General features: G+C 42.9%; 1 protein-coding gene across 11 annotated transcripts in view; it reads left to right on the plus strand.

Annotated features, from left to right (window-relative positions):
* Positions 1 to 20,453, plus strand: part of PROM1 (prominin 1) — a 630,080-nt gene that overhangs the window by 372,145 nt on the left and 237,482 nt on the right. For all 11 annotated transcript variants that reach the window (XM_086964065.1, XM_086964059.1, XM_086964066.1 and 8 more), the window contains one exon: positions 15,310 to 15,384. In XM_086964065.1, coding sequence (XP_086820191.1) covers positions 15,310 to 15,384 — 75 coding nt within the window. The remainder of the gene's footprint in view (positions 1 to 15,309; positions 15,385 to 20,453) is intronic.

The raw sequence follows: 20,453 nt of genomic DNA on the forward strand, positions 1-20,453 counted from the left end.
ATGCCTTTAGGAATGATACCTCCAAATTTCACCCTGACCAAATCACCAACAGAAATTTTGGGCGAAACAAATTTCGGGGAAGAATTCTTAACCATTTTGTCTTGGTATTTACCAATGCGGTCTCTAATTCTATTCATGTCCAGCTCTAAATACCCCGAATCTTTCGTCTTCAGCCACCAAGGAAAGATCTTGGTACCAGGTTTCCTGCAACGCAACATTTCAAAGGGGGACAAACCAGTAACAGAGTTGGGGGACATACGATAGGTGAACAAAGTGGCCTGCAGGGCTTTTTTCCACTTCAATCCACTCCGTAGAGCCAACTGGCAGGACTCCTTAATCACTCTGTTAAAACGTTCCACCTGGCCATTGGATTGTGGAGAATAATTCGAAACCCTTTTGTGGAGAATTCCGCACGTTCCTAGAAAAGCAGAAAAAACGTCGCTTATAAATTGAGGTCCATTGTCGGAGACAATTTCTTCTGGTAAACCCTCTCTACAAAAAACTTCATTTAAAAATTCAACAACAACTTCAGAATTGACTTTTTCAACAATTTTTAGCTCGGGCCACTTGGAGAAATAATCTACGAGTACCACGGCAAACATATCTTTTCCTGACTGGTAATTGAAAGGACCGATGATGTCAATTCCTAACTTCCTCCAAGGTCCACACACAAATTCAATAGGGGAAAACCCAGAAGAAATAGGTTTGACAGATTTGTCGCTCAAAGAACAAGGAGAACAGTTCCTTACCCACCTGTCAACCATTGCGTCCATACTAGGCCACCAATAGTACTCTCGGATTCTCCTTTTAGTCGTGGACATCCCCATGTGACCTTCATGAGCTAACATGCAAATGGATTCACGGACATTGAGGGGAGGGACAATTTTGTCATCTCTGTAAACCATATCATCAATTACTGACAATTCGTCTTTAACTTTGAAGAAAGAGGCTAAATCACCACACAACTTCCTCTCTTCAGGCCAACCAGTGCTTAAGAAGGTTTTGACCTTAGCAAGAACTTCATCGTGACTCATAGCATCAGACCAAACACTTTCAGTAATGGAATTTCCTACATCCTTACCACAAATTAGGTTAACATCACTAAGAGAGAAAGCGACATCACATTCATCAGGAGGAGAAGTGTTAGAAGTATCACCAACAGGAAGACGTGACATACAGTCAGCATGTACATTTAATCGTCCGGGGACATAGACAACTTCACACCGGTACTCTTGCAACTTAGCAGCAAGACGAGCCAGGCGAGCAGTGAGAGTTCGACCACCACCAGCAGACAACATGTTAACAAGAGGCTTATGGTCGGTCCTCAAAATAAATTTCGTGCCCCAAAGAAATTGTCGAAAATGCTGAGTAGCCCAAGTGCAAGCAAGAAGTTCCTTCTCTATAGTAGAGTAATTAAACTCGGCGTCCCGTAAAGTCCGAGAAGCATAAGACACAACATATTCGCCAAAACGGTCCTTTTGCATAAGTACGGCACCAAGCCCTACATTACTGGCATCTACACAAACAATGCAGTTTTTGTGGACAGAGAAAGGTTTAAGAAAGGGAGCATTGACAATTTTGCTTTTTAAGGAATCAAAAGAGGTTTGCTGCTCTGTACCCCAAACAAATTTAGCCTGCTTTTTAAGTAAAGACCGCAAAGGGTGTACAATAGTAGAGTAATCTTTTACAAATTTCCCATAAAATTCGGTGAGTCCTAAGAAAGACAACAGTTGTTCCTTTGAGGAAGGAATGGGAGCATCTGTAATACTTTTTACATGATTAAGTTTAGGTTTTATGCCATCTTTCGAGATCTCATGTCCTAAATATTCAACTTTGGGTTGCCTAAATTTGCATTTGTTAAACTTTAAAGTAAGGCCCTTTTTTTGCACATTAGACAACACAATGTAAATTCTGATCATGTTCGTTGACATCTGTCCCAAAGATCAAGATGTCATCTTGGAACGCGATGGCTCCTTTGCAGTCAAGAAGAACCTCTTTCATCAGGCGTTGGAACACAGAAGCAGCGCTAGCAAGTCCAAAAGGCATTCGCAAATACTGGAACATGCCTTCAGGAGTCACAAAAGCTGTAAGCCTTTTGGAATCTTCGTGCAGCTCAACCTGATGATAGGCGCTAGCCAAATCAATGGTTGAAAAGACCGTAGCACCTGTGAGAGAAGAAATTAGTTCATGGATGTTAGGGAGAGGATGTTTATCTACCCAAATCTCCTTGTTTAAACTGCGGAGATCCACACACAGACGGAGTTCCCCAGAACTTTTGAGCGATAAAACAATGGGAGAAACCCAAGGAGAGGATTCTATGGGCTCAATGATTTGTTTAGAAACAAGATCACTCAAAATGTCCTTTAGCTTCTCACGATAGGCCAATGGAACATTCCTGACCCTGTGTTTGACTGGAATGGCATTATCATTCAGGATAATCTTGTGTTGAAAATCAACAAATTTACCTAAAGAGTCCTTGAAAACATCAGGGAACATTTTCTTAGTGTACTCTACAAATAGAGAATTGTCTTCCACATCACAGATACTCAGCACATAAGGTTCGCCTAAATAAACAGGGGGATTGGCATTGGGATCAAGTTTAATGCCAAGTAAACGTTGATGTGGCCAACTTAAAATAGCGACACCTTTGGTGGCAACATACACTTTCCCTTTGGCGAATCTATCGGCAACCTGAATATCAGCCCAAAAGAAACCCTCCATGTTTATTTTTTTTCCAGTGTAACCACCTGGAGAAATGTCAGAGGTAAGAAGTTCTCTGTCACCCCAGAGATTTTTAAAAAGATTCAAACCAATGATGGAATACCATGAACATGAATCCATCATTAGGAGAATGGGCTGGTTATCCACCAAAATGGTGTAAGAGGGAAACTCTTTCTGTTCACAATCATCCACAGATCGAATACAATTGAAGCTTTGTAAAACTTCCTCCTCTTCCTGTGAAATGTAATTGACCCTTTGAGAAGAACGACAAACATTGGCAAAATGTCCTTTCCTTTTACATTTAACACAAACTCTATCCCAAGCTGGACACCCTCTATAATTTCCTAAATGATTAGAGCTACCACATCTATAACAATAAACATTTCTCCTGTAGGAAAATTTGTTTTCAACAACATTCTTATTTTCAGGAACTTTCTTTTCATTGTCCTTTCTAGGAGGTAACCTATTAAAATTAGAAGACGTGTTTTGGCTCTTCACTAAAGAAACTTCAGTTTCAGGAACTTGAGGTTTGGAGACTTGGCCTCTGATTTCCGAAACAAACAATTCGGATTGCTCAATGCCTTTAGCGATATTGATGACAGAGCTCAACGAAGATTCTGTGCCTAACCAAAGTCTCTCCTGAATTTTCTTGCTTTTAGTGCGCATCATTATCTGATCTCTGAGCACTTGTTCGTAGGAGATTGTTTCAAAGGCACATGAACAAGCTAAGGAACGTAAAGCAGAGACATAATCCTCAATGGATTCATCCTGTTTTTGAACGCGGGAGTAAAATTTGAAGCGTTCCATAACAGTATTTATTTTTCTTCCAAAGCGAATTTTCATTTGAGCACAAGCCTTCTCGAACACATCCATGTCTCCTGCATCATCAATTGAAGGGAGATTATCAAACTCTTTAATGCCAGCTCCACCAAGGCAGTGTCTGAGAAGGGCTAATTTGCGTTTAGCAGAACACCCATCTTTTTCTAGAACATCAACATAGGCTAGGAACATAGGGTGCCATAAATCCCATTCAATATTGGGATCACCAGCAGTTTGTAAGAAGTGAGGTGGAGCAGAGATATTGGACATGTTTGTAGAATTTCGTAAGCAAAAATTGACAGAAACTGAAAAATAAAAAAAAATAAAATAAAGTAAAGATTCCAATACCTTGTGGTTAGTAGACCACTAGCTGGCGACGAGGGTGGGATAGAAACAGCTTTATTTCCAGGAATGACAACTTAACATCCACAGGTGGCATAGAGCAGTTAACACCAGAGCAACTCACAGTAGAATGAATGCCTCACACCCAGGATTCTAGAAGACATAGTTAGTTCTAAAAATGACATCAAATAGGAATACAACAAATCCCACTCCATTTAATAATCCCAAGAGTAGCGTATGGGCAAACAGAAGGAATTACAAAGCAATTAATGATGACACTCTGTCACCTTTCCTGAATGCCCTCAGTTGCCCTCCCCTGGGTGATCCCAATGGGGCTGCCTCTGACCTCTCAAATGCCCTTGTGTTACATCCTGCTTTCATTTCTTCTTTGTCCTTCCTTAGTGTTTCTCATTTATATCTCTGCATGTCTCTATGATGTCATCTGTGTTCCAATTGTATTGGCTTGAAAGCTGGAACAGTTACATCTGGAGGCTGAGCTGAAGTCCATCTGCTCCTGGTGGGGTCTTTCCTATCATTATACAATCTTATTCTATTTATCTACCTGACCTGATTTTATTCTACAATAAACCTAAATTATTACTTATACTGGATTTATGGACATCTATTTATTACAATTTTGGCGACGAGGTACAGAACCTTTGCGTGGAAAAAGACTGGTCTAATGGAGTAATGGAGATCTGCAACTAAGGAACTTAAAGAATAAGGAACTAAGGAACTTAAAGACTATTGGAACTACTGCAACTGAAGAATTTTTTCAAGCCAAGAGGAGGAAAAGGTATTTTATGAGAGCACCCTGATTAACCCCACCAGTGTCCTGTGTGATCTGGACAGCCTGTTTCCCTTGGGTGTTAGAATTTTTGCTGCGTGATTTGGCTTAAATCTGAAGGAATTACAACTGCATGATTTGAAGAAAACTTTTAAGATTTAAACTGATTTGGACTGAATTGTCAAGAACTTTTAAAAGGAAAGATGTGTGCCATGTTTGGGAGAGACACGCCTTTGCCATCTGCTGTGGAGAATGGAGGTGCAACATTCATTCGTATAAGATGTTTAAAGAAGTTAAACAGCGTGAGAATGGACATAAAGTTTTGCTTTGGGCTCTCAAAGATAAATGCTGGATTTTATGTGCGGAGCACAGAGTGCGGTGTCTGCTGTACTTTCGACGCTGGCATCTGTGAGCAGAGCACTGTGTGCCGTGTCTGCTGTGGCTTCGAAAAGGGATGTTCAAATGTTTCAAAACCGTGTATTGTTTTAAGGCCCAGTGTTGATTTTTGCACATTTCCTGCTGTTCAATTCTTTTGGCGATTTTTAAATAATAATAACAACGACTTACGGGAGCAATCGCTCGAGCGCTCGCAACGATTTCTGAGCGTGGTCATCACCTTGACAACGCTATGCTCTCCGTCTTCTCTCCGTCCATGGCAGCAGCTGATGTCATCAAAGTTGCGTGCGCAGCACAGCGTACGCAACACAACGTATGACGTCATTGGCGGCCATATTTGTTGCACATCGCGTTGTGAAGCATCAACGCGTTAAATGATATCCTGACAGCAACTTGAATTTAAATACGAATTTGAAGGAAAAGGTACTGTTTTTGTACATTGTGAAGAGAGAACTGCACATTGAAAAAGTAGATTTTGTAAGAAGATATGGCACAACGATCTGTGTAAACATTATTCTGGAACATTTATTTTGGAACACTAAGGATCGTTTCTCACCATTCAGGAAGTTTGGTTCATTGTTTCAAACGTCTGCAATTCTTTTACAAGATATTACTTCGCTGATGTACACAGCTGATGTACATTTTTCAAGTGTTGTTGTTTGCAGAAAGACATCGCTGCGTTTGCATCTGACTACTTTTCTCATGTTTCAGAGGGAGGTGTTCATATATGTATTTTTGGGGAGGACTGCGCATCATTTTATTGCCATGTATTGCTTCTCATATGATTTGCTTGCATGTGTGTACTTTGCATGTATGTACTTTGCATGTGTGTACTTTGTATGTGTGTTCTGGAACTAATAGAACACACATGTTCCATGATGGTTGAGGTGTTTAGTTATACTACAGTGAGATAGTATTGTTTTAATTTTGCAAGGTGTTTAGTTATACTACAGTCAGATAGTATCGTCCTTAATGTTAGAGCCATGTTTCTGCTCAACGTATGTTGAGGTGCTCTGTAATTTCTATTCAGATTTCTGGTGTGTTAGTTATTCGATGGAGTGAGCCATTTTTTATGCTCAACGTGTTTGAGGTGCTCAAGTGTTTTATTTAAATCCGTTGTGGATTGCATGTTTGACATGTGCATGGGATGTGTACATGTGTATTTTTGAAGGGGGCCAAATTATGTGCTCATATATTGAGGTGCTCCATTTTTCATTGTATTTTTATGTGTTTACGGCTTGCATCTTAGGATGAGCCATGTTCATGAGATTGCATAATTTTGAAGAGTTGCCATTTTTCATTGTATTTTTATGTGTTTACGGCTTGCATCTTAGGATGAGCCATGTTCATGAAATTTCATTATTTTGAAGAGTTCTAGTTTTTTTGCTGAACCACAATGTGCTCTAACTTTGTTAGAGGTGTTCAGGTATTCAGGATCTGTGAGAGGGAAAGTTGCTATATACTAGGATGTGTACCGCTTTAGAGGAGTTTCATTTATTTTCAATGTGAAGAGCCGCAGGTTGCTCATTTGTAGAATAGCAAGTGTTTGCTATCTTTGATGTTTAAAGAGCCGCTGGTTGCTCTTTTGTAGAATTTCTTGTGTTCGCTATCTTTTATCTAGTTTTGAACCACTTTTAAGCGCTCTAAGTTTAGAGGTGTTCATATTGTTGTGTGTTTTAAGAGCTGTGTTTTTGCTCTGTGATATGGATTCTGTACCATGAGGGTTACAGTATTTTCTATTGTACTTTCGCTTTTTGTTGTTCTATCTCTTTCTTTTACTTTACCATAATTCTTCCTGTGTATATGCTATATGTTCTATTATCAATGTTTTATTCTCTTTTGTTTTCTTATCTTATTTTATTTTGTCAAGGGGGGAGATGTGTTACATCCTGCTTTCATTTCTTCTTTGTCCTTCCTTAGTGTTTCTCATTTATATCTCTGCATGTCTCTATGATGTCATCTGTGTTCCAATTGTATTGGCTTGAAAGCTGGAACAGTTACATCTGGAGGCTGAGCTGAAGTCCATCTGCTCCTGGTGGGGTCTTTCCTATCATTATACAATCTTATTCTATTTATCTACCTGACCTGATTTTATTCTACAATAAACCTAAATTATTACTTATACTGGATTTATGGACATCTATTTATTACACCTAGCCAGTGCCATAGACTCTCTGGCTCCAGCAAAACGTTACTACTCAGCCCGCAAGAGCCCTTCTCAACCCTGGTTCTCTGACTGTTTAAGATCAATGCGTCAGAAATGCAGGCAACAAGAGAGGTCCTGGACTGCCCATCCTGATCTACGGGGGAAAGCCCTTCATAAATCCCTGCTCAGAGATTATAAGAAGGTGATTATTGAGGAAAAAAGGTGCCACTTCACTAACCTTACAACTTCTCTTAAATCCCCTAGAGATCTTTTCAACATAATCGACTCTCTTTCGACACCTAGATCAGTCGACCCTACCATCAAAACTCAGGAACTTTGTAACAACATAGCGAGTTTCTTTCACTCTAAGATTGCTGATATTTATAGCGCTTTTTTGAATCAGCAATCAAGAGCTTAATGCCAAGGCAGTAGGATCTTCCTTTCAACCCCCTATATTGCTGAGAACGTCGATGCCCTGCCTAAACCGCAGCTCATACGCTTCCCCCTCTTGTCCTTGGAAGATCTTAATCTCCTTCTCGATACTACTAAGTCTTGCTCGCCCCTTGACCCATGCCCTTTAAGAACTTTGAAGACCTGCAGTGGGTCTGTTCTTCCCCCTCTATTAGAGGTTATGAACTTGGCGATTCGAGAGGGGACCTTTCCCTCCCCCTGGAAGACTGCAGTTGTTAGACCTTTGCTTAAAAAACCCTCCTTGGATCCAGGAATACTGAACAATTATCGCCCTATCTCCCTACTTCCGGCCCAACCCAAGATCCTGGAGTCCCACATAAATCGTAACTTGTCTGCTTTCATTGAAAGTTCCAACTTGTTAGACATCTCCCAGAATGGGTTTCGATCAGCTCACAGCACTGAGTCTGCTCTCACGGTCGTGATTAATAAAATCCGATCTGAGGTTGACAGGGGACACTCCTCGCTGCTAGTGTTATTAGATCTCACAGCAGCGTTTGACACCTTGTCCCCGTCAATACTGATCTCCAGGCTCAAGGATATCGGAGAAGGGGGTTGTGCCCTTAGTTTACTCTCCTCCTTCCTCCATCATAGGGAGCAGAGAGTTAAAATGGGCAACTTCCTCTCCGATTCTGAAGAAGTGCAATGTGGGGTTCCTCAGGGCTCTTCATTGAGTCCTTTATTATTTAACATCTATGTTACCCCACTTGCCAAGGTGATAAGATCCTTTGGTCTAGATGTGCTATCGTATGCCGATGACACTCAGATCTTGGTATCGATCACTCAGCCGGCTAGTGAGATTGCCCCCAAGTTTAGAGCCTGGATGGAAGCAGTCTCCCAATGGATGGTGCATAATTTTTTAAAGCTAAACGGCGAAAAGACCGAAATTATGGTCTTTGGAGGGAGCCAAGATCTTTGGTCAAAGGACTGGTCGCCACCGTCCCTGGGAGAATGCCATCGCCCTACTTTTACTGCCAGGAACCTTGGTGTCCTAATTGACCCTGCCTTATCTTTTGACTCGCAGGTAAACAGGACGGTGCCAACCTGTTGTGGCATTATTAGAATCCTTAGGAAAATTGCCCCCTACCTGTCCCCGGTAGCTCGGAAACAAGCAACAGTTGCCTTAGTATTATCGAGGCCAGACTATTGCAATGCCCTTTATGGTGGCATTAGCAAAGCCTCCATCTACCGTCTCCAAATGGTACAGAATGCCGCGGACAGGATGGTCTTAATCCTCCTTAGGTGAGCTTCTGTAACAATGGCCCGAAGGGACCTCCACTGGCTTCCGATTCCGTCTAGGATTTCTTTTAAACTTCTCTGTCTGGCCCATGGTGCTATTCACGGCTCAGGATCAGAAGGTATTAGGTCTCTTCTGTGTGTGTACACCCCCAGTAGAACCCTCCGGTCATCATCGAAGAACATGCTTGTGGTTCCCAGGTTTGCGTAGGCAAGATGGGGAGGCAGAGCCTTTTCCATCTTGGCTCCTAAACTTTGGAACTCCCTCCCTTTGGAGCTCACTAGTCAATCTTCCTTGGTGGTCTTCAGGAAACACCTGAAGACCTGGCTTTTTTTTCAGGCATATTAGGGGTTGTGCTCCTAGCGGTTTCTTGGTTCAGTTATTCTGGTAGTTTGGACTTCTATGTTTGTTTGTTCTGCGCCTTGATGCCCCTTGGGGCTAAGTTGGCGTGGTATAAAAATGCTATTCATTCATTCAGTAATTCTTACTACCTTAGACTGTCAGAGAGAGTCCGCTGCTGCCTGTGCACTGCAGATGGGGCAATAATTTATATTAAAACCCGGCCACGGCGGGACGCGTCGGCACAGCGACCTCACCTGCTGAGACAGTCACAGACAGGGTCAGTCAGCACAGGCAGCATCGTGGTCGCGCGGCCGCATGATCACAGGCACCGCATGATGACCGGGCGCTGCGGGGAGACTGCACGCAAATAATCCAGTTTTCGTGTAAGTCACCTGCTCCCTTTTGAGCCAGAATTGTGGTCTGCAACAGTAGCAGTCACTGTACAGCGCTTGCCCCCTTGGCCATGGCTCGCTGTCTTAGTTGAAGCTGCACCCCTCCATTCATGGCAGCATTGACAGAGGGGCAAGAAGCTGTGCACCCCGAGCGCAAAGATGATACCAAGTCCAGCACCGCTCCACTCCTCTCCAAAGCCTTGGTGTCCTGTATCTGTGTAAGGCCGGTGGGGCTGGGACAGTCAGGAGCACAGTGGCGACTCAGCCCCATAAACAGGGCCATACCATTGCGGTACAGTCCGTCAGGCCAGGCCTGGGTGTTGGAGAGGGGCTGTCCTGGCCTGGGGCCAGCAGCAGGGATGTGGGAAGCAGTTAAAACAAAGCTGGAGTCTCCTGCCTCAGGCTGGTCTATTGGCAGGGATAGCAGTGATTGTGACCATCGCACAGTTTGAGGTGGCACAGACCTTTTCAAATCATAATCCGACTCAATTTTTTTTTTACTTTAAGCCTGCCTAGCTGTTACCTAAATGAGTGTCTCCCACTTTCAGCTTTCCAATGCAGCCATGCTTACGTCTCATGTTGCTCAGGGTAGTCCAATAAATTTGCAAGTCACTCAGATGATTATAATTAAAATTAATTCATGAACGTCTTCCAGACCGTTTTATCTATTTTCTGGAATTTTGGCTAAAGTCTGATAAATAAAAGCCATTTACCAATTATTTCTTACGCTTTTCAGCAGTTAACTTAGAGTTTCTCTTTGCTCAAAGGGGTGCATTTTCTGATATTTATGTTTCCCTCATCTTCAGTGCTTGATTTTGCTTGCGAGAAAGTGTCACTCATAGTCTTTGAAATGTCACTCATATTTCCACTGAAATTATGACAATGTCATACGTTGCAATCTAAAACCTTGGCAGCTATAGAACTGGCGTGAGGACTGGGTGTCCCAGAGGGAAGAGAGTGTGCCCTGGGGTCGCCCTGAAGTCTGGGATGTTCGAGAGTTGCTGGGTCATGGCTTCCGGTACTCCGATGTGGCGATGCACTTCTGACAGTGTTGCGGCCTGTCCAGCTGGTGACGCCTGTTAAATCGAGGAACCCCCCGGAAAAGCAACGGAGATTAGTTGATCGTCGGGGTCGCGGCGCTGCAGCGGAAGGCTGGAAAAGCAGTGTGTCCCACAGAAGCAGTGGGCTGCTTAAATTCATCCCAGACCAGTGCTCAAGAGAAACCTGCAGGCTATTAACGCATAGCATCGCCTAAGCCTACACACGCATACCTTGCGGGTCGATCCAGAGGTGCTGGGCCCTCCTCCGAAGTGATCCTGTAGTTAAATACACGGCAGCAACTGTTTCAGAAGCAAGCGGATGCCCAGCAGAGGGGCTTGCTTTTCTACCTGTGCCAGTTTGCACAATAGACTGAACATACAACATGCCGGTATACCCCACATCTGATGGTTGGCACTAACTGCTGACTGCAGAGGTCAGCAGGTTTCATAATTGGGGGATTGGTGAGCCACATAGCTCACACAGGTTGATTCCGGCGTTGATCCAGGCTGTGCGGTGGGGGGATGCCTTGTAGCTGAACTCAACACCACTGCTGCAGACACGGATACTGGCAAGCACATGGAGGGGAAGGTACTGCTCCTTAGTATAAAGGACTGACTGGTATACATTAGATATTGGTGCAGGCCGTGTTCTCTCTGGAATATTAAAGGCATAGCAAAAAGGAAAGTTTGGGAAAGTTGGATAAGACACAATCCAACTTGCAGTTTAAACCGCGCAAATTCTCTAGAGTCAGAGACAAAGATACAGAGCCAAAATTGGAGGAGCGGGCGCCTTGAGATCGGAGCTGGGGGTCGGGGCGGGGCGACTTGTGTAAAAACCTGAAGTCTATGCAGCAAAGCCTTTCCACAATTGATGGGAAAATTGACCCTCTTTCATTCTGCATGGATCCCATGACAGAACGCTTAGATAAACATGCGGAAAGAATTGATATGGTGAAGTGCAGATTTTCAGATGCGGAGGACCAAAAAGTAGAAACCACGAAAGCTCAGAAGCAAATAGGTAAACTGCTGGACACATTGTAATCCAAAGCTGAGAACCTGGAAGCGTGTTCTAGACCGAGCAATCTACGCAATGTGGGCCTTCCGGAATCCACATCAATAGGGAATATGGAATTCTTTGTGGAAACCTACTAACAATGCTGCTGGGCCAAGACACCTTTTCAACAATGTTTGTTGTGGAGCGTGCGTATCATTCATTGGCTACACAACCACTGCCAGGAGCGCCCCGAGCCTATTCATAGCCTGAATACTGAATTACAGGGATGGAGATGCAGCGTTACGCAAAGCAAGAGAATTACAGACACTCTGATATGAGTGCTCTGAGTTATCCCTGTATCCAGACTTCACCCTGAAGGTACAAGAGGCGAGAAAGAGATTTGCTCCCCTGAAATGGAAATTGCGGGAAATATCAAATATGCAAGGCTCTACCCGGCCTGCCTAAAGCGGCACAGGGTCGACCGGGTGCAGAGGTCAAAATCAGAGTTTGGCCCAATGTTTTTTAATGGAGACTCGGGGTGCTTGGAGGCACACTAATCCAGGTAAGTAGATCGGTCGCAGGGGCCAAGCTTTGGAGGAAAGGTTAAGAGTGGGGGATCACAAGGCAGCACCAAACATACACCATCAGCTGCACAGGGCCCAGGGTGCAACTTTGACGTCAGGCACCCAATGCTTTTCAATGGGGTTTCTTCTTTCGGCAAAGAGACTGCAGGCATGGCACCAGAGATTGCAGGAGGAAGACCAACAGCGGTGAAACTCACCAAGGCCCAGGGTCTTCGGGTGCAGGGATGCCTTTCAACGTCAGAGTCCTTACCTGAGCCGGTCGCGGCCGGGGGAGCCTCTGGAATCATACTGAAGGCTCTGCCGTGGAGATCAGGAGAGGTCAGCAAATGCTGGGCATGAGGTCAGGATCACTGGGGATACATCAATGCACAGGTGAGTCACTCAGACTCTGCCCATGGGCGTCTGGTGTACAGTGGGCAGGAGACGTGGATCTGCCTGGATCTGAGTAGCTTGTCTCTTCTTGGACATGTCAGCTGTCCACGGGAGATTGGAGTCTTTTTCAAAGGCAACCGTCCTCCCAGCGGTTTCAGGGGTCGCTGCCTACAAGACTGGACACAGGTTTGCAGAAGCTGGAGACAAGCTGGTAGGGCTGAGGCCAAGGCAGTCGTTGTCTTCAGTATTCTTTGCTGGGTCATCTTCTTGTTTCTTAGGTCATCGCAGAGCTTGTTTCTAGGCACATAATACTAGAATTAGTGGTGTTTTATGGGGTTAGCAGGCAGGGCCAATGGGTGACTACACCCTCTATTATGCCGCCCTCTTGTGGGATGGGCATAGACCTAGCCCTGATTGAAGGGGTGACCTTCAAGACGGCGGGGACTGAAAGATGTGCTTCACCACACCCCCCTCACCCTAGGGGTGGAGTTGGCAGAGGTAAATAAATAAATAAATAAATAAATAAGGTGGGCACACATCTATACTATATGAGTTTTCCTGTCGGGTTTCCCACCCAAAGTGGGGGTGTAAACCAGGGGCAGATATCTTCTGCTAGCAGCAGAGGCTGGGGGTCACATTACAAAGGTGGCAGGCCTTTGAAGCTTCCCTATTTGAGCACTGGCTCATCCTGGGAGAGGAGGTGGGACACCTCCACACAGGATATGCATTGTTTCTGGTCGCAGAGAGCAAGGGCTCTCTACCCAGGGATCCAGAAACATGTCTGCTGGTGGCTAGCTGCCTCCAACTGGTTAGAGACCACACCAGGTTCCCTGTTGGGATACAATTGGTACAACAGGTGAAGTTTCTCTCTACGTGTAGAAAGACCATTAAGAAAGTCTATCAAGTGGTCGTTTCGCTCCTGAAGTTAATTTGTCCTGATGATTACCCTTAAAGAAATTTTGGGTTGAAACGTCGTTGACGCACTGTACATGGCATAAATCAGAGATCACATTATTTGTCTATTGTGTATTGTGTATATTGTGATTTGTTTATTATTCTCTGCCACTGTTTTTTGATTGTATATGTTTGTCTTTTGAATGTAGTAATTGTGAGTGTAATTTTTTGAGCGCCCTTGTTTTCACTTGAATTTATTAAATATTTTTTGAGCACTGATGTTTTTTGTGACATTGTGACACTCATAGGCCATTCCCCCCTCTAATTTTTCTTCCCTTTACTTTTTGGGTGGGTTTGTTTCTCTTGGTTTGGCCATGTCTGATTTTATTGCTCAATAACCATTGTTTGGAGTATATTGGTTGTTACCCCTGGTTCTTGTTCTAGGGTCGCACTTGTGGTTAGCTACTTACTTACAGAATTTAGGCATTGACCCCAATAACCTGTGGTATAGGGCTCCCTGCCTCAGAACTGTGAGCCCTGCTAAAGGGGTGACTTACCTATGCTTTCAGGCACTGCTGGCTGGCATAACATCCAAGCAGGGTGCAATGTCAACTTTGTCGTTTTCTCACTTACAAGCGCATGCAGGCTGCAAGGGAAGTGGCATGGTCCCAGTGCGGGTGGCCCTAGGTTCTGAGGGTACCATTTATTAGGGACTTACAGTGTGTAGAAGTACTAATTGTTTTTTTTAGGGATGAAGTACCGGCACAGGGGTCCTGGTTGGCATGGACCCTGTACTCTACAATCAAAACAACATCAAAACCAGGCAAAAAGTGAGGGCTAACCATGCAAAAAAAGACGATTTCTCACGCAACTAAGGGGCCCATTATGATGTCAGGCGGATTGCCCCCGCCAGGCTGGCGGTAGCCACCGCCAGCCTGGTGGGGGCAATCCGCCCGACATCCACACTAGTTTTCCCCCCGCCTTATTAGTATGGCGGGGGGACCTCGGTGGACGGCAAGACTGTCCGCCGCTTTTCCGCCCCAGCAGCCGGGGCGGAAACAGGAATAATATGGTGGCGGTGTCTATCAGACACCGCCAGCCATATTATGATGGTTGTTGTTAGGTGCCTTTCCGTGACGGCAGGCATGCGTCTTCACTCTGGGGGCCCCCTGCGGGCCCCCAGAGTGAAGTATAGGTGGGGGGTGGGTACCTGTGGTACCCTCTCTATTTGAATTAACAGAGCTACAGGCACCGCACGGTGCCTACCACTTTGTTAATGCAAATGCTAAAAATGCAGGATTTGCCCGCCACTGTTGCAGGCACATCCTAATACCCTCCACGGGACCCCCACCCTTATGGCGGGCGGTCCCGAATTCCGACAGGATTGTCCGCCCGTCATCCTAATGACCCCCTCAGTTTTGTGTAAATCCATACAGCAAGTTTCCCTGTAGGAATGAGGCATTTTTTTCCATGGGAATCAAAGTGTTTACTTTTTTCCCCCTGTATGTAAGTACACCACATTTGACATGCTCCACCTTAGCTGTCTACTCTGGTCGACTGATAGATTTCATTCAAATCCATCCACGGGAAGCACAGTAATAGCAAATCATACAAATACCCGCCACTCTGTACTACATTAAACATGTTATATTGCAGAGTATACACTTTTATAAAGTTTGCTTCGTGACATATTTGACTGTTATCTATGACAGCATCCTCAATATCTTATTTTTTATTGAAATGTAACTAAACCTTGATGGTGTTTCTTTTTCTAGTTGCCTGATGTAACAGAACAGCTTGACCGTCTAAAGGATATACGGAAAACAGACCTTACAAGCCTGGTTCAAAAGGTAAACATGTTTCTTCTATTGAGAAGACGAGTTGGGCAAATGAATAAGCGAATTGTTTTTGTTACCAGAAAAAATATTTTATGTCATTAGCTAAAAGCCTGACTTTTTAAAAACTATCTCCTCAACTGTGGCAATGCATGCTCAGTGCCCCTATTAATTGAAAGAGCGCAGGATTTCTACTTTATGATCCTCCCCAGATGTGGTGCTGTGTAAGTGTACTGGTTTAGATTACAGGCCCTAACCATCCCCATAACAGGTTCCTACAAAGATCACAATTAAAAAGAAACACTGCCGGAGGATCCCCATTCAAAACAAAAACATTGTTTATTGAAAATTGTTCATATCTAAAACATATATAATTTTTTAAGTGGCCCACTTAAACACTAAGGGGACCATTCGCAAACTGGGTTTTCTAGTACATTTAGGGCCAGATGCATCAATAATCCAATTTGCGATCTAATTGCGAATTCTTGCGATTCGCAACTAGAAAATCTCAAAATGGAATGCATGAAAGTGTACTTAACACTTTCTGCGATTCCTAGGGGATCGCAAATGACCTACCTCATGAATATTAATGAGGTAGGTCGCAATTTACGACCTCCTAGGAATCGCAAAAATCACGGGGGATGGTGGCCTGCTTGGGTCAGTAGAACACCATGTACCTTAAGGGAAAACGGGATGCTTTACAAGAGAGAAAATATAAACTTTTCCTTTCATTTTCTAAGAGCAGGCAGTGGTCCGTGGGACCACTGCCTGCTCTTAGAAAATGCCTTTGCAGACATTCACAAAGGGGAAGGGGTCCCATTTGCGAATTGGTTACCACCTACTTGGAGTAGGTGGTAAAATGCGAATGTTTTGTAACCACATTTCGGTCGCACAACATTCATGCATACCAATGCGATTCGGTATTACGAAGGGACACCTTCCTAATAGCGAATCTCAAACCCATTTTGCAATTCAATCGCAAAACAGGATTTGCCGCATCAGAAATAATTTTTTTTGCGTTTGCAAATGGCCGATTCTGCGAATCGTCCGTTTGAGAAGGCAAAAATGGCTTGATGCATATGGCCCTTAGTATTTTTACAGCAGTGCTATAAAAGTATTACAAAGTGGTATTCACAGACCTATGAGTTTATATCTCCACTTCCAGCTCCTATATTTTATACCTCTTATATTATATCTTATATCTGTTCCAAGGGGAGATGCTCACATCCTCACACATGTAAGTGGTTTAGGGAGGAATAAGGAGTGGTTCCAAGAGGCATAGGGAGGTTTTTAGGAAATGACATGCACCCACACCAAAAGTATAAGCTCATTACTATTCATAAACAGCTCTTCTAAAATTACAGTGGCCAAAATAAGACCCAAAACAGTACTTAATTACTCTAGCTCAGAGCTAGCGCATGTCCAGCACACACATGGCCAACCACTAGTACTGGAACAGGCCGGCCTCCCATAAAGAATATTGGCCTAAGGGACTTAAAACTAAAGCTAATTTGAAATAATGTTCAATTAAATTAAAATATTCAAAAAAGTTAAAAATATAAATACATATAATTTAATGTTAAAAAGGATTATTTATTTTTGCAATATTTTAACAACCTTTTTATTGTAACACATTTTTATTACACTATAATCAAATTACTTTTAATTAATTCTATACATCGCTTTTAATAATTATTATGGGATAGTAATTGTTTTGTACTTTATGTAGGAAACTATTTTTTTATTTAAAGTTGAGTAATTGTTCTAGTTCATTTTGTATTTTTAAGCTAATTAAATATTTAATTCCAAAAGTTGAATGCTGCATTTTCTATGTTGGTCTACATAAAAAATAAATATATCAAATTATCTCCAATAATATTTTACATAGAACTGTGTGTACTTTTTTTTAACTTTTCCCTTTAATTTACCACAGGAGACTCACATGAGTAGTGGAGATTTCCCTATGGAAAAGAATAGGAAAACTTCTGTAAAAAAAGACTTTTAAACCTAACAATAAATGACTAAAAATATATTTATGTTAAAAATGAATGTAAATCAATTTTATATATTTATTTTAAATGAAGAACAAAATAAAAAAGGCTGCTTCACTTTTAAGCTAATCTTGAATTAAGTCTTTAAATGTATTACATTAAATAACAAATAATTTTCTAAATGCTAAATTAAAAATTAAATATGCATCAAAAGTAATACATTTATTTTTAACAATGTGTTAATATGGATTTAAAGTGATGTATAGAATTAATTAAAAGTAATTTAAATATGTTATTAAATCAATGTTACATTAATATATAAATGCCAAAAAAGTTGTTAAAATATTTTATAATTGGATTATAAATATGTTTTATTTTGAATTGTGTTTCACATTAAATTATATGTATTTCTTTTGACTAACTAAAAAAGTAAATTCATTTTAACAATTTGTCCTATGGGACTTCATTTTATATCCGTTTGTGGCTTTATTTTAAGTCCATACCTCAATTTTCTTAAAGTGAGAATCCAATTTTGCCCTGATGGTTGCACTAATTGCCCAGAGCATTGAATCAGATTACTGTCAAAGTCTGCCAGGGGCTTGTGACAGGTAGGCAATTCAGAATAACTAACTTCTAGGATGTACTAAAGGTACGGCTAACCGCTTTAATTCTACAGGGGATGTGGGGCAAAGCATTTGGCAGCTCCACACAGCAAAAGTTAAACTCAGTAAGTTTCTCACTCTCAATCCCTGTTAGAGATATTGGGCCTGATGGGATACTAATAGTATATAGTGCACTTGTAATACGGCGGGCTTGATATCCGTCACAATTCTGACAGAGAATCCCTTGTCCGACAAGTTCTAATTCAGGCCTATTGTCTTCCCAAAAATTCCACATGTAGGTCATACATGCAAGAGAAGGGTCTGTGGACCTGATAACTTCAGCGATGTTCTAAAAAATTATGTAACTTAATGCAGAGGCAGGACAGGGAGCTTGCCTGTCGAGTGCTCAACAGGATGAAATGGAAAACTTAGGTAAAACTTGTCAGAAAGTAAGCAAACATATTATGCCAGAAAAGCAGGAACAAACATAGCTGGATTATCAGGCAGCACACTGGGAACCAAAGCATCAGGGACAAAAAGATAATGGTTGGGGAAAGAGCAGCTGTTGAAAGTACTAGACATTTAAGAGATATTCTATTTAGTTATTTATTTAGTTGTAGAACTGTTTTTCTGGGGCATCCTGGCACTAGTAATGCACACAAAAACAGGACAGAAAAGAACGGAAAGAACCATCATAAGGTTGCATTGAAATAATACTAGCTCAAGATACTGGTCAAGGAAACACTGATGAACAATGCTAGCTGTGGAGCCACAAGTACACTGCAAAGCTGTGTAGATACAGGAAACAAGGATTCACTGCAAGGCAGTGCTAGTCTTGAAACAGTGACACTTCTAAACAATGAAAATTCAGGTAAAAAGATAGTGGCCAGTGCCAGAATGAAGCAAATATACGTTTTAAAAGAAGTCACTATTGGCCATATTACTCAGGTGTCATTAAGGTAGCATCTGCCAGCCACAGCTGTCCCAATGCCGCAACCATACTTGGCCTGCGGGGGGTGCTAATAGAAGCATTCTTTGGAAGGAAAGGTATAGGGGCTGCCACAAAACTGGGCATGGATCTTTGATGAAAGGAGTTGGAAATCAGTATTAGAACATGCCACAAGGTCATGAGCTTCTGGGACACACAGGGGCTTATTACGATGTTGTTCGGAGTTGCCTACGACCGACACTGTCTCGGGACGGAGCAACCTCCTGTCGGCGGTTCCTACTGCCTGATTACAATGCAATTGAACACTGTTCAGTCAGATACTCACATTTCTCTATGGTAGCTTGTGTTATGACTGTAAACCTGCCTTAATACAGGCTACTACAAAGAGATGTGTGTGTGTAAAATCCTGCACCACCGTGCATGGATTTACATGGGGGCACCCCCTCGGCCAACATCCTTAGGCCCCGAGGCAAGGGGGCCCTGCTAAGGGCCCCAAAAGTTGCTTTCTGGCAGCCTTTCTATATTGGAAAGGCTGGCATGCAAAGGCAGTGGGAAACTGACATCGTAATCCTGTCACGGCGGACACGGGGATTATGGTGTGGTTCCAACCATCCAGAAGACTCTGAGAGCCGGTCGGAGCCACGTTGGAATGACTCGCCGGTTCACGTCCCGATCGCTGACATCGTAATTTGGCGGTCGGACCGCAAACCGACTGTGTCCGCCAGAAAGCCTCTGACCACAATCAGAAAGCATCCAACTATTGGACGGAGGCTTTCAGACCAACATTGTAATGGGCCCCACAGTCTTTGGGAGGAAGACCATTCTGGCTATTACAATGCCTGAGATGGATCCGAAAATAATGTTAAGTAATGAGTATCATCCAAAAGGCTGGATGACAGTACAGAAATTAGCATAGTGTCAGGGATCTTACTCAAACACTGAAAAGACCCACAGGTGTGCCTCCTAGTGAGGATCATGAGAACACAAACACTACTGCAAAAACAATATTTCATACGAGTACCTTGCTTCCACAACACATATAATTCAGCCTCTGCTGTCTTTTTTATCCCCACAAGCTTTGTGTATCTACTAGTGTTGATAGTCAACACCGATCAAGAAGCAAATGAACTCAAAAGCCTAAATTCAATTGCTCCTTACATTGTATACTGGTTGGCCATGGTCAATGTAGTTCTGTCATCAAGAGTTGTGAAGGACTGGGTTTTTCTAAGACCCAGCGGTGCCAGGGGACAACACCTGAAACCTTTGTGGGTAACCTGCTCCGGCGTACAAATGACAGAGACACCGGACACTTCCTTCGGCGTCAAAGATTCAAGGTTTATTACTGCAGGGAACACAGAAATCACGAGAAGTACATAACGTAGGTTCACGGAGCCTGATTAGAATTGCTACTGTGGGTCGCTCCTTTTATACACATTTCTCTCATAGGTTAACATGATACACAAAGCTTTACAACTTGGTTCCCATCATAAACACCAAAAGAGGTTGCTTTCATGTATTCAGAGCCCGGAACATAAGTACAGA

Source organism: Lissotriton vulgaris, chromosome 3_2, assembly GCF_964263255.1.
Source record: "Lissotriton vulgaris chromosome 3_2, aLisVul1.2, whole genome shotgun sequence".
In the NCBI taxonomy this organism is placed as follows: domain Eukaryota; kingdom Metazoa; phylum Chordata; class Amphibia; order Caudata; family Salamandridae; genus Lissotriton; species Lissotriton vulgaris.